At 37.7% G+C, this 14,153-nt stretch overlaps 5 protein-coding genes across 6 annotated transcripts; 1 reads left to right on the top strand and 4 right to left on the bottom strand.

The window, feature by feature from the left end:
• Positions 1-126: 126 nt before the first annotated feature.
• Positions 127-1,373, bottom strand: LOC103874203 (protein-S-isoprenylcysteine O-methyltransferase A). Its single transcript, XM_018659693.2, is given in 11 exon segments — positions 127-359; positions 361-464; positions 467-495; positions 497-525; positions 527-604; positions 606-651; positions 653-747; positions 749-828; positions 924-987; positions 1,099-1,178; positions 1,284-1,373. Coding segments are annotated over 9 exon segments (543 nt in total). The 5' UTR covers positions 982-987; positions 1,099-1,178; positions 1,284-1,373; the 3' UTR covers positions 127-335.
• A 2,600-nt stretch (positions 1,374-3,973) lies between these two features.
• Positions 3,974-5,884, bottom strand: LOC103874199 (superoxide dismutase [Fe] 3, chloroplastic). Of its 2 annotated transcripts, none has more exons than XM_009152614.3 (8): positions 5,643-5,884; positions 5,453-5,542; positions 5,039-5,230; positions 4,800-4,971; positions 4,629-4,702; positions 4,513-4,539; positions 4,411-4,434; positions 3,974-4,310 (listed from the first exon to the last, which is right to left on the bottom strand). In XM_009152614.3, the coding sequence occupies exons 1-8, from the start codon at positions 5,727-5,729 to the stop codon at positions 4,185-4,187; spliced, it is 792 nt and encodes a 263-aa protein (XP_009150862.1). In that variant the 5' UTR covers positions 5,730-5,884; the 3' UTR covers positions 3,974-4,184. The 2 variants fall into 2 exon arrangements, with proteins under 2 accessions (XP_009150862.1, XP_033129538.1); XM_033273647.1 differs by having other exon boundaries at positions 5,453-5,533; positions 5,643-5,767.
• A 68-nt stretch (positions 5,885-5,952) lies between these two features.
• LOC103874200 (dihydroorotate dehydrogenase (quinone), mitochondrial) lies at positions 5,953-8,632 on the top strand. Its single transcript, XM_009152615.3, has 10 exons — positions 5,953-6,198; positions 6,365-6,447; positions 6,528-6,851; positions 6,937-7,192; positions 7,270-7,458; positions 7,548-7,577; positions 7,718-7,855; positions 7,965-8,002; positions 8,083-8,182; positions 8,369-8,632. The coding sequence occupies exons 1-10, from the start codon at positions 6,052-6,054 to the stop codon at positions 8,441-8,443; spliced, it is 1,380 nt and encodes a 459-aa protein (XP_009150863.1). The 5' UTR covers positions 5,953-6,051; the 3' UTR covers positions 8,444-8,632.
• LOC103874201 (probable prefoldin subunit 5) lies at positions 8,595-9,887 on the bottom strand. The gene is made up of 3 exons (XM_009152617.3): positions 9,536-9,887; positions 9,379-9,456; positions 8,595-8,874 (listed from the first exon to the last, which is right to left on the bottom strand). The coding sequence occupies exons 1-3, from the start codon at positions 9,821-9,823 to the stop codon at positions 8,785-8,787; spliced, it is 456 nt and encodes a 151-aa protein (XP_009150865.1). The 5' UTR covers positions 9,824-9,887; the 3' UTR covers positions 8,595-8,784.
• Positions 9,888-12,054: 2,167 nt separating this feature from the next.
• On the bottom strand, positions 12,055-13,797 carry LOC103874198 (transcription factor TCP7). Its single transcript, XM_009152613.3, has one exon. It carries the CDS (start codon positions 13,336-13,338, stop codon positions 12,586-12,588), a length of 753 nt encoding a protein of 250 aa, XP_009150861.2. The 5' UTR covers positions 13,339-13,797; the 3' UTR covers positions 12,055-12,585.
• Positions 13,798-14,153: the final 356 nt, after the last annotated feature.

The raw sequence follows: 14,153 nt of genomic DNA, 5'->3' as shown, positions 1-14,153 counted from the left end.
AATTGAGAGATTGAGAGAAGACATGTGTTGCTGTCTTTCTTCCTTTACTTTAGTTGCTGCTTGTCTTCTTCCACCTTCTGGCTTTCAGATATAAATTATCAAATATTAAACAAATTCCAAATTTGCGTCTAAAGTTCTAATTTTTTGTCTTTAAAAAAAAAACATTTAACTTTTGTAACCGTTATTGAATCTGTTATACAATCTGTGTGAATCAATTTAACTCATTACTAACAGCAGAATCTCTCTAGGTGTGGATACTCCTTCCTTTGCTTGTGTTAAAAAAAGCCTGTGTGGGTCTTCTACTCACATATGATTAAAGAAAGGGAATACCAGAACTACTCCTCATACGCTATCCTCTCATCGGAAAAACCGCCACACCACAACCGTGAACAAAACAGCTGAAACAGGATATTACACAGCATACATAACCTGTGTCCCAACCGACCAGAAGAGAAACCCGCTTAACTCGGATGCCTCATCAGTCTATACACACCGTAGCCTGTGATGCTCCTCGTGGTTGGTCTTTTATCAAGTGTGTGAACGATCTCCCCGCTGTTATGATAGCTGTTTTCCTGATGGTTTCGCCGATGATGATCATCATTACTTACGAGTCCAAAGCTGCTGACCCACACGTGTTGTTTCAGTTCGGGTAATCTCGGTGAGGTGTTCCAGCAGGGCCAAGAGCATGGCTAAAGCGTAGTGCTTGCTGATCACAAGTGAGGTTAGAGTTACGTTTGACTGACCGTCCGTGAATGGCGATGGCTAGAATGTATTCTGATGTGTGGAAGAAGGTTAATGAAGATAACTGTCTGAAGCCCCGTGGTGTCACTGAAGATATGTGTCATTTTTTTCATTAATCAAAGAAAGTCTTTTTATTAAGAGTGATGATAATCTCTCATTCATTTCGAGACTCAACCGCAGACCTGTGAATGAGGTAGATGCATAGTGTACTACTATCAGTAATGGATCCAAGAACTGCATAACCACCTGCGAAAGAATTAGCCGAAAAGAGAATACTCAATTAAACTAAACCTGAAGTTTCCAAAACACTTAATCTATGTAACAGCATGAATATGAAAGAGGAACAAGTTGTGGTACCAGGAAGGATATGATCTTGATCCAAGTGTTGAAACTTTCCCAAAGAAAAATATGATCTTGATCCAAATCAATCTCTTAACCTATGACAGTTATCCTAGTATCAGTTTGAACACATTTAGCAACCATTCAAAACAACTACAGTGTCCACTGGTTGATCATAACAATCGCAAAGATAATCAACTTACTTGCTAGAAAAATAAGATATGAGGAAATGAACAGAGCCGAGAATCAGAGAAATACGTAAAGGAGATGGAGAGCTTCTGCGAGAAACGAATTGGTGTAAACAGGAAACTATGCGACGCTGAGGAAGAAGACAGAGAGAGATGATGTTCGAATGTAAGGAAGAAGAAGAAAGTTTTATACCTTTTCTGTTAAAAAAAGAGAAAAAAAAAGAGGATTGTGCCAAATAACATTCTGAGAGATGAATAAAAAGAAGACCAAGGAAGGAGAAGAAACTACTCTCGGTCACGTGCAGCACATCTATATATATAAAAAATTGTTGGTGTCTCTCCTGTGTGTCCACGTGGAAACTCTTTTTCTATAAAGACAACACGTGTTCATCTTATTAAACGTCCCGTTTTCATTTTTTTTTCCTCAGAATCTGTTGGGCTTCATATTTTGTCTGTGTGTTTTGCTTTATTAAGCCCATACCTATATAAATTTTTATTGTTTCACGCTCTCTTCTCAGCCGTAGGCAATCAATCGGCAAATCTAGCGTTTCGAGCGACTTATCACTAGCTTTTTCCAAGTCTCATCACCTTTGTCGTCTTCTTGCATTACCTCGCATCGCCTCTTCGAAACAGCTTCTCAGTTCTCACCGTGTAGCTCCTCAATTAACACCACAAACATAATTAAGTTGCTTTATATTACAGAAGAAGAAGATCTCACTCCACGAGGCTGGCCGAGCAAGACGATCGAGGTAAATCAAGCAAATATTCTTGCCGGAGAAGCTTCACGCCGCCGTAACACCGTCGTTTTACTCCTCTCCGTATTTTCAGCCACCACAACGAAGGTTGTCTCATCTGCATCTACTGAGTTTCGCATCTACTGCTACTTCGTCTTCACCGATTCTCTCCTACTACTAGAACCCAAAACAAGCTGTAGTATGCTATCAACGCTCCTAGAAGTTGAAATGCCCTGGAAATAAAATGCAAACTAAAAGTCAGAACTATTGAAACATACGTTTCTGCGTATAACTCGAGAATGAGCATAAACGTATACCTTTTTTTGAAAAACGTATACCTTACTTATGTCATGATATTTTTCATTCGGCCAAAGTTTTCTAATCAAAATGTTGTGTACGAGTCTGCTAAGAGTCCAGGTCAGGAAACTGTTCCACTATTGGATAAGATAATTGTTAACGCATGGAAACAGAACTCGATTCATACATTTTTACATATTGTGGGACGCAGTAACTAACCTTTGGTGACTATACTTGAGCCTAAACAGACTCAAAATGCATACCTTTGAGTCTGAACAAACTGAATATTCCATGAAAAGTTCATACTTTTAGTGACACCCAGCAGACGATCAAGAGATAAGTGTGCAACATAAAAGCAAAGTTAAAAAGAAACACCAAATTTCATACCTTTGATGAAATAGAGAAGCACGAAGTCCCTTTCGAGGCTCCACTTGAATTTAATTCCTACAACTAACCCCACAAGTTTACGAGAAACTCATCCCTCAATAACCAGTCAACGCCTTACATAGAGATAAAAATCGCTATTTTGGTATTGATTTAGAGTCCTACAAGCAGAGAAAAAAAATGACTCAACTGAGCTCAAACAAAGTAACGACGAGCTAGCGAGAGCAAAAAGCAAAGTAAACATAATGCTTTATTGGAAAAAAATTATCTTTACGAGGAAGCTCTCTATGCTACAAATCTTACTAATAGACGAACAAAATGAAACATTTCTCTAATATGGTGTTATACATGGGCTGTGAATTGTGATATAGGCTGATTTGGACTTATCTCTGCTTTAATATATTTAAATGGTGTTTGTTTATAGTATTAAATAAGTATATATATATAATGGAAAATTGAAATCTGAAAGAAAAATCCGAGCACAAGTCGATCCATTGTTTCACATCAAAGTCTTTTTAAGATATAGAGAAAATGGTAAAATAATTTAATGTGGTAAGTTATCTTCCTTGTAACAAATACTTTCTTTGTGTTTTAGACTTTGGATGATTATGTTATTAAAAATATTTATGACAACAGGGACATATGGGTACAGTTTCTTCGCCAAACATCAATAATTTTTGTATGACGTTGACATTTATCTATACGGTATAATAATTGGAAAAAACTCTACCATAATTTTTTTTATTAAAATAGAAGCATAAAACAATAAATATTCGCATAGTTTGGATGAACTCAGTTAAAATACAATAACCAGACAAAAAATATGTAGGTGAAACATGATCGTACATAAATTAAAGTAAAAAAAAAAAATTAGCTTTCTAGCATAAATCAAAACTAAACACTGCTCTCTTTTATACCATTTTAAGTATCATATTATAAATTTAGCCAAATGCAACGATACTAAGATCCAATCTCCTTACTTTCTAAAAAAAGTGATCCCATAAAATTTATAATTCACACATATAATTAACCAAACAACAGAACTAAAATAAAAACAAATATCATCGAAATAATTAACGAATATAATCAAACATGTTTATTAGAAAAAATATGTTTATTAAAAATAACAATATGGTCTCAGAATTCTATAATTTATTTTGTATCCCTATCTCATAATTTTATTCATTTATTCTATACTAATTTTTAAATGTTTTATAAATTAATATAAATAATATAAATAGTTTTTATTATAGCTTCCCGCCCGTAGGGCGGGCCAACCCTAGTATCATATAAGAGATGGTGACAAGTGTAGCTATTTTAACTTGGTTGTCTAAGGAAATAACACTGGCATATTAGACTCTCAGTTACATGAGCTAAAAAGATCGGTCACATGAGAAAGTACTTGCTTCTTGTTTGGAACCTCTGTTGCAAAAATTAGACTCTGCCTAAGCTTTGTAAGGATATGGACTCTCGAGAAAGAGTAACTCTTCTTTTTTTGAGCTTAGGCAATTGGGATGTTGGGTTCACCAAGATTCACAAACGCCTCAGCACGTGCCATCCTACTCATTGCAGCGTTCCACGACACCAAATGGTTCAGAAACGTGTTTATGTACTTTCCCCTCTCGTTCTACCACCACCACCCCCCCCGGTAAAAAAAACACTCATCAGCCTTTTCTTGAATGAACATTAAGAACAAAAGACTGTTGAAACTGAAGCTAGCTTGTTACCTTGTAGTCTATGTAATAAGAGTGCTGCAGATAAACGAAATATATTAGAAGATTCATTTCAAAATGTTTCTTGATGGAAGAGAGGAGATAGTATTATTATACCTCCCATACATCCAAGCTGATGATTGGCTGTAAACAACAACAACAAAAATACATGTGATCAAGAGGAAACATCACATTATAACAAGGAAAAACTAATGAGACTCTGTCTCACATACAATATCATCCCACACTAGTGGGTTAATGGCGTTTGAGGTTTTCACCACTTCAAGTCTTCTCTCTTCCCTCTTCACTGCAAAAATAAAATCAAGTTTTCCATCTTCAGAGTCATTCTTTTAGTTTCCAGTTAATCTATAACAAGTAAAAAATCTTGTAGAGTTTTATCTCACAAACAAGCCAAACCCAGCCAGAACCAAACTGAGTAAGAGCAGCATTAGTGAACTTCTCTCTGAAATTCGTAAATGACCCAAAATCTTTCTCAATCTGCTCAAGAACACCCTTTTGAGGCATGTCTCCACCACCAGGTTGCATCGACTCCCAGAAGAAATCATGGTTATAGACCTTTAAAACAAACAAACATTAGCCTGTGTACATAGAAGAAGAAGCCAGCTTAGAAAGTAAAGTTCACCTGAGCAGCGTTGTTGAACTCAGGCAAAGGATTCCCGTTGTTGTATGTGGCCTTGATTAGCTCTTCCATGGTGTATCCATAGAGTTTATCATCTTTCCCTAACTGTTTGTTTAGATTGTCCACGTAGCCTCGGTGGTGTTTACCCCAATGCACTTCTAGTGTTCTTTGACTCATATACGGTTCCAAAGCATCCTAATTCACATATTATATTCAATCTCAACAAAAACATGTTCTAATAAGCTCAAGATGCAATTTTGTTTCCTAAGATCACTACACCTTTCACCCAAAATTAACAAACTTTTCACAATCTCTGTGCTTATTAGAGAATATACAGAAGCAAGAGACACATACTAAACTGCAAGAAGCATAAGCAACACAAAGATAAAAAGCGTCTTGTCTCATTTAAAGACTTACAAGAGGATAAGGAGGGGTCTTGAGACCATAGTAAGCTTCAACCTTTAAACCACCACGTGACCCAAGAGAGCGTCTTCTCTGCTGATTACTCTAAAGAAAAACAAAAAAAAACACGAAAATTCAAAAGCTTTAGTGATTAAAACATAACAGAAGTAAAACCACAAGTGGATTTTCAAATAAGGAGACGAACCAGATGGACAAGCTTGGAGGATTTCAAACGAATACTAGAATCTGAAACAGTACAGAAACTGCTTGTCGTCACAACACAAGAAGCCATTGTTAGAAAACAGAATTGCTTCTTCACTCCGACAGAGACCGACCTTATCAATCTGTTGGTTCGATCCGGTTAATATTATATCTACAAAAACCTAGGAGGTTTCCGCTCCGGTTAACAAAAAATAACCGGTTAAGCGAACCGGAAGGAAGGTGTGCAGCAGCAAGGGTTTTAGCAAATTCTCTGAAACCGACCATCGCAATAGCGTAGCCTCCTCTGCCATCAAGCCGTGAGCTCAAAGCCTAAAACCCTCTTCGTGTAGCTATCTGGGTTGTCTGAAAAAGCAATCCTTTATTCTAATTCTGTTGACTTTTAGATCAAACTAATGGCTGGAAGGGCTGCGACATCGTCGGCTAAATGGGCGAGAGAGTTTTTGCTCAGAAGGAATCCTCTTGGAGCGATTCGAAACTCTTCTTCGGCTGCTCCTGGCGCGGCTTCCTCTACACCTAAAGTCCCTCACTTTTCCAAAAAAGTAAGCACCTTTGTTGATCAATCTCTTTGTTAAAAAAAATCAATCTTTTTAGCCTGTCTACTAGAATTTGTATCATCAAATGCTTATTTAGTTATAGATCATTTTGGCTCTTACAAGTGCAATTCAGTTTCTCAGTTCTCAAAGTATGTAGCTTTGAAATTTTTAGGGAAGGATATTGACAGGAGCTACCATTGGTCTGGCCATAGCTGGAGGAGCTTATGTCAGTACTGCAGATGAAGCAACCTTCTGGTACTAGTGCCTGTGACATTACATATCTTTGTCTTTTATTCTCCTTGTTAATTTTGATCCATCTTGTGTGTGTTGGACAGTGGGTGGCTGTTCTCAGCAACAAAGGTTGTTAACCCTCTCTTTGCTCTTCTGGATGCTGAGTTTGCGCACAAGCTGGCTGTCACGGCCGCTGCTCGCGGGTGGGTGCCTAGAGAGAAGAGGCCTGATCCACAGATCTTGGGACTTGAAGTTTGGGGAAGGAAGTTTTCAAACCCAATAGGTCTTGCCGCTGGATTCGACAAAAACGCTGAGGCTACAGAGGGATTGCTAGGACTTGGGTTTGGCTTTGTTGAGGTTGGCTCTGTAACTCCAGTTCCACAAGAAGGCAACCCTAAACCACGCATCTTCAGATTACGTGAAGATGGGTGAGAATCTCAAATCCATTGACCTTTATAATGCTCAACAGTTTCAACTAAAACACTGAATAATCTTTGCTTCTTGTTCTTTCAGAGCTATTATCAATAGGTGTGGGTTTAACAGTGAAGGGATTGTTGTGGTTGCAAAGCGGTTGGGTGCTCAACATGGTAAAAGAATGTTGGCGGAAACATCAGGCACTTCGTCATCTCCAAGCGATGAAGGAAAACCAGGGGGCAAGTCTGGACCTGGTATACTTGGAGTCAATCTTGGAAAGAACAAGACAAGTGAAGATGCAGCTGCTGACTATGTCCAGGGAGTTCATAACTTATCCCAGTATGCTGATTACTTGGTAATATATATAGAGCATTCATTTGATCTTATCTACCATAGAATCATTTTGCTCATTTTTTATTTTTCTCTCTACAGGTTATCAATGTTTCATCACCAAACACAGCAGGGCTGAGAATGCTTCAGGGAAGGAAACAGTTGAAGGACCTTGTAAAGAAGGTACAAGCTGCCAGGGATGAGATGCAGTGGGGTGATGATGGTCCTCCTCCTCTTCTTGTGAAGATTGCTCCTGATCTATCCAGAGGAGAGCTTGAAGATATTGCAGCGGTGAGTTGTAATTTAGAAAAAAAAAAAACTTAAAAATTTCCACCAAGTAAATGGCTCTTACAACATTGTATTGGTATTGGCTTGTGTAGGTTGCTCTTGCTCTCCACTTAGATGGGCTGGTAAGTTATCTTGATACACGAAACTAACCTATGTTTCTCTAAAAATGTCAATGAACGTTGAGTTGAAAAAGCGACCAAATGTTTACAAAAATTCTTATGATGATGATGATGATGATACTGTATTTGTTATTGTCTCATAGATCATATCAAATACAACAGTCTCGAGGCCAGATCCTGTAAGCAACAACCCCGTGGCAACAGAAACAGGGGGTTTGAGCGGGAAACCGCTCTTTCCTCTCTCCACCAACATGTTAAGAGAGATGTACACTCTAACACGAGTAAGTTTTTTTCTTAATCTAAAAAGAGATGAGAGTAACTATTGTTACCAAGGAACTAAAACATTTCTGATTCGGGTTATTGGTTATTTTCATTGACATCTTACATTAGGGAAAGATTCCACTTATAGGCTGCGGTGGTGTTAGCAGGTAAACGTCTTAACCTGTTTATAGACTATGAGGAAAACAAAACACACGAAAAAAAAATGATTCAGATGATTTTTCTTCAGTGGTGAGGATGCTTACAAGAAGATAAGAGCCGGAGCTACTCTTGTTCAGCTGTACACTGGGTTTGCGTATGGTGGACCTGCTCTCATCCCACAAATAAAGGTATCTCCTTTACTTTCTCATTAAGTACTGGACTTTTCTGGGATCATGGAAGCTTAATAGGTATGAGAATCTGTCTAAAAGCTACATTCACAACGTTAAACTCTTTTAAGATAAAACATACATGAATCTTTTTGGTGGAACTGAGAAAATCGTTGTTGTAATATTCATCACATCTTGGTGCTATAGGAAGAACTAGTGAGTTGCTTAGAAAGGGATGGCTTCAAGTCGATTCAAGAAGCAATTGGTGCAGATCACAGATGATCGATCAAACACGAACAAGAACAAACTACAGAGAGGATAGAGAGTCCTTTTCTTACAACAACAAAAACAAAAGAGTTGTATTTAAATTTCATTGATTCAGTTGTTTCTTTCTGCCTAAACAATAACATTGATGGCTTCTGTTTCTCTGCTCTTGCTTTATGGGAAATAACTAAGCAACAATTTGTTCTCTTTGATATTACAGCACAAAGTTCTTATAGAACACAAAACATAGCCCGATTTGAGATCATAAGATTCGTTACAAAACTGATCAGACAAAACAAATGTGCATGAGTCTCAAAACGTCAAAAAAAAAGTAAAAGCCACAAGAGAAGAATGAATTTTCAAGACGTGGTTGCAGCTTGTAACTGTCGAACTTTACCCTGCAAGACCATCCCGGCTTCATCTGCCACGCTTTTCTTCTTGGCCAACACCTTGCATTAAACAACAAACATTCTTAAAACATCAACAAAATTATCGGGTAAGCTGTAGACATAGGTCTTGAAACAAAAGGGTATTGGAACAACTTGGCAATTATGCAAGATTAACGTTACTAAATATGCTCATTGAAGGACAAAGAAACAAGAGTCAGAAATAATAACAAGTACTGGAACATCAAATCAAATGTGGAGTGAAAAGATGGATACACTACTAAAAATGAATGCTGCATCTATGGCTCTAAGGAGTGTTTGTTAATGTGTATGAAAGAAGAACCAACCAAAGGCTCTTTTAGCAACCTTTTTTACATTTACACTGGATCAGTCACAAAAAGATCCTATAATGTTGAGATCAAAGAAAAATAGTAGTTGTAAAATCCAATTCCATTCGATCCACTTACTAATTACACAGTATTGGTAAACGTTAATAAGAACTTTGTTGTATGAGGAAACTTGTAAGGCATAATCTATATGCTTATCAGGATCTACCTAAAAGCATACCTCAAAGAGTTGTTCATAGTTGGATTTCAACAAGTTGATCTTCCTCTGACAATAGTCTTTTCCATCCTCCATTGTTTTCTACACACATATTCAACTTCTTCACAGGCGGAAACAAACGACTGCTAATCACACTTCTTTATCTATATATGTATTGTACCTCGATGAAGTAACCAGTGCCGATATCAACTAGAACCTTATCAGCTTCGTCAAGTGTCCCAGGCACGTAGAGAGACGCGGTGAGTGGTACGAGCATCTTCTTGCCTTGAGGTCGAAGAGAGAGATCGTTTAGAGCTCCCGCGGCGGATTCGAGGCGAGCGTTGGCTGTGCGGATGTTGTTCAGACTGTCCTGGAGGAGATTCACTTCCAGATCCGCTTGCTCCTTCAACGCTTTCAGCTGATCGATCCCCATCTTCTCCAGCTCTCCTCTCGCCGATGATGACGCCATTCTCTCTCTCTCAGCTGTGAACTCTGCGCGGCGAAAGCACTTCTCCCCTGCGAGTGACGAAGTCTGGCCCATTAAGTTGAGTTAGCGTTAGAGACGAAAGCCGGCCCATTAATCCCCATACTAAGGCCCATATAAGTCCATTTAACCGCGCGAGAAAGTTTTCCTGACGTTATTTTAAAAAACATTCTCAACCTTACACACTGCCCCTCCTTTACTATTTTTATTTTACCTCGAAGGATAAGTGTCGATATTTATTTTAGGGTTGATTGAATTATATTCGTAGAATTTAAAAGTCTGAGTGTTTCTATAATGATTTTTAGTAATCAATTCCTTCTGTTTTTTGGTAAGATTTAAAGAGAAACTATTTGACAGTACATTTAATACGGCATAGAGCTGGTAGATTGAAGCTATTTACTTACATGTGTCGGTCCAAAGTGCCATATAGACAAAATAATTTTATTAATATTATCATTTGCCAACCTATAGAAATTATTTTTGGTAGACAAGAATGGGACCATGTACATTATTGGAGTTGGGGTCATTTTAGATGATTCGACAATAAAAGGTACGGTATGTTTTGATACGAGTTGATTACTTTATATCCCCACCTATAATTATTTGCATTCTATTAGATAGCTGAGTGTTAATTACTCTAGTACTAATTAAGAAATAAAAACACCAACTTTTATGTTAAGATCTTTCCATTAATGGAATTCTTATTTTATGGCAAATTGTTTATTTCGTTGATTGGTTAGTGCCACCTAAATTATCTAAGAAAATCTATCTAATCTTTTTTTGGTCAGCAGAAACCCATCCAATCAACTTTGATAGTATTCATCAAAATAGAATTGTGATAAATGAACAACATTCAATAAATATAGCTATGATCGAAAATGTGAAACTACAATTAACATTATCTACGCATTAAGTCATTAACTGTAAATATAGCATACTTTTCAATTCTAACGTCATATGCGTTGCATGAAATTTTTTACTACTTCAAGCTTTGAATGTATCATCACGGGGAATTAAACTATACTTTTAGTAACTAACTTTCTTTTTCGCACCTGTCCTTCACCAAGATTTGAATTACAATAGTGAATTTACTCTGTGGCCAAAACAAAATAAAAAGCATTAAAATAATCAGTTAGAAATTTTGATTGTGGATGCGCCACATATTTGAGTAGCTGCTACTCTGAGACAATAGACATTATCATGGCTTTGATCGGTAACTGTGTGGAATGGCGGAATAGGCGATTCTGCAAATATTTTATCAATCAATAAAAAATTATGAAATTAAAAAAACACAAAAATGCAAACTTGCATTTTTACTAACAAAATTTTCAAAAAATATTCCATTAAATAGAAAAGTGAATTTTACTAGATTATGCCAGAAAAAATTTACAAAATCAACGTTTTCATATTAATAAATTATATGATAATGCTATCTTAAAATTTAAAATACATAGCAATATTTTTTAATGATAAATAGTTATATCGTAAATAAAGTTATAATATAATTTGCACATTATTAAATGTCAATATATTATTAAAACGTATTGAAAGATAAACTAGATATTTATAATAAGAATTAAAATATTTTTAAATAAATTTTAGTTATTTTCACATTTTGTAATAACTAGCTTAATTATTGATATTTTTATTGTTATAACAAATTAAATACCATATAAAATAGTTTAACATGTACTCCACCATTTTGTAAATTTTAAAATTTTTTACGATTTAATTAATTGTTCCGCAGCTTAACTGTTTTTTCTGCTATGATTACCAAACGGAGCCTGTAACTCTTATACGTTCAGTTTTGCTAGAGCTTATGCCTCTTGAACAAAAATATTGAAAACCTGTTCTACAGATACCCTGTCACCTTTTGGTTTTAAATTTTCAGCAGTAAAAATACGAGTCAATCTGACTAACGTGACATAAATTCTTACGAAACAAGTGGGCAATAAAAGTTGAAGAGATTTCAAGACAGACGACACATCTGCTTTGTCTTTTCTATACTTACTTAATCTTCTGTTCTTGAATTCAAATCGAAACGCGAAACCCCAAGAAGATAACCTTCTGAAACCCACAATCCATATATCCAGAGAGAAATAGAAGTGATGATAACTATGTTCATCCATTTTTCCAGTTCGATTTCAGCGAGACAATCACACTCACATAAAAGCTTTTGTCTGTAAAATAAATGCAGAGAAAGGGAACCAAACAAACAAACAAACACCAAGAATGGAACATTTATTAAAATGATAATGTGGTTAACAGCTTGCGCAATTTGCTCGCCACAGTTGTTGTAACACATTACACAATTAGCAACAAAAAAAAACAATATAACATAATATAGTATCTGGAATTTTAGACGACGGCTCTGTTTCGCCGGAAAAACCAGACAAGAAGGGGGCCAAAAAAAAAACCTCCGCCGTTTCTTCATTACCCTACACGAGGTACTTAAAAGTAAAATCTCGGTTCCGATGAGATATCGATCTTCCACAAAAAAAAAAAAAAAAAACAAAAACCTCTCTGACACACAGGTTCTTAAACCCTAAACCCTAGTCTTAAACTTAAACTTAACACACTAAATCACTCTTTGAATCATTCAACCAATCTCAAAAAACTAAGACACACACATATAGAGAGAGAGAGATAAGCCACTCGAGTAAAACAATGCAGGAGAGATTGATCGATGACAAATAGAGATTAATATTTATATACCAAACTAAAAAAAAAGAGCTTTAACTTGATAATCAACGCTGGTCATCCTCTCTCCGACCCGACCCGGGAGCTCCACCAGATAAAGAAGCAAGCAAATTAAGATGACCCGGAAGATAGTTCCCGACTCTAGCCGCCGAAGCTTCACCCATTGCAGCTTGTTGCTGCTGCTGCTGGTGTACGAACAGTGCAGCAGCTGCCGGCTGCTGCTGCTGTTGTTGTTGCAAGAACATCTCTTGATGAGAGGCAAAGCTCCAGACTTGTCCGAAATCCGGCCTCGCCGGAACCGCCCAGAACCCAGCCGGCGTAGCAAAAGATCCCATGTCGTCTTTACCGCCTCCGGAATCCTCTCTCAGGCGTTTTCCGAGTATGAACGGTTTATGATCCAACGAGGAGGAGAGAGTGCAGTTCGTGGAAGTGGAAATAGTGGTGGAGCTTCCTCGGACCGATACCGACGCGGTGGAGAAACTCGCGGGAGTTGTGCCGGTTCCCGTCGCGGCGATGATCGACGGCTCGGCTTGGCGGAGGAGCCACTCGATTGTTTGGCCGTCGGATTTGTGGCCGAGCTCTCTCGTGAGCTGGAACACGCGAGCCGCGCAGATGATCGGCATGCGGATCCTCCTCCCTCTTCCGTCGACTTTGCTGTGTCTATCTTTCGCCGGGGGTTTCTTCACGACGAGAGCTCCGTCTGAAGATTGTTTCAGATTCTGCTGTTGTTGTTGTTGTTGTTGTCGCTGGTGTTCGATTAAAGATCCGTTAGAGATCATAACTCCGTCGTTATTAGACATGGTTCGTTTTGGAAGAGAGAAAATGGTGGTGGTTTCTTTTGTTTTAATCAGTTCTCTTTAGAGGGAGGGAGGGAGGAGAAGCTAATGATTGAGAGGCAGGAGCTGGTGGAGACAGGAAGGAGAGCACATGGGTGGTGGGTCCTCTTCACAGCTCACTTCCCTCTCTGTTTTTTCTTTCTTTTCTTTTTTAGAGGGGACTTTTTTGTCACGACGCGGTGATCTTCACGCTCCATACCTCCGGTGACGGCCACGCTCCGGCAATGGAATTTAAGCCAGGTGGTGGGTCAACCCAGTAGGACCCGGTCCTTTCTGCAGGCTGTTACGTGCATTTAAGAGGCGCGTTTCTCCTATGCTATTTTCCCAGCCACGTCACCGACGCTACAACAGTAAATCACTCTCCTTTTACTATTTACTGCGCAACTGTAACTAGTAGTAGGTCGGGTTTGAATCTGGATACTATTTTATATCTATCACACATGCCCCGTATGTATTTGGATGCTTTTTTTGAACATCATATCTGGATGCTTAAAACACACAAAAAAATTGGTAGACCATAAATCATTACATCAAAAAATTTGATATTCTATAATTTCTATATAAGAACTTCTTACAATTTCTAACGTTTAAAACAGGTGCTTCGTAATTGTTGGGGGAAAAAATGCAGCAGGTGCTTTATAACCTTTAGCTCCAAAAAAAAAACTTTTAGCTCAGAGCCAGCCAGCCATGTTGCCACAGTAACTCTTAGCCACTGGATAAAAATGTATTCTCCATCCAGTATAACTCTTACCAGTTCAGTTCCCCAGAACTTGTTAAGT

This window comes from Brassica rapa, chromosome A06, assembly GCF_000309985.2.
Source record: "Brassica rapa cultivar Chiifu-401-42 chromosome A06, CAAS_Brap_v3.01, whole genome shotgun sequence".
Classification (NCBI taxonomy): Eukaryota; Viridiplantae; Streptophyta; class Magnoliopsida; order Brassicales; family Brassicaceae; genus Brassica; species Brassica rapa.
Note: the sequence above shows the minus strand (reverse complement) of the source record. Positions and strands in the feature narration are given on the sequence as shown.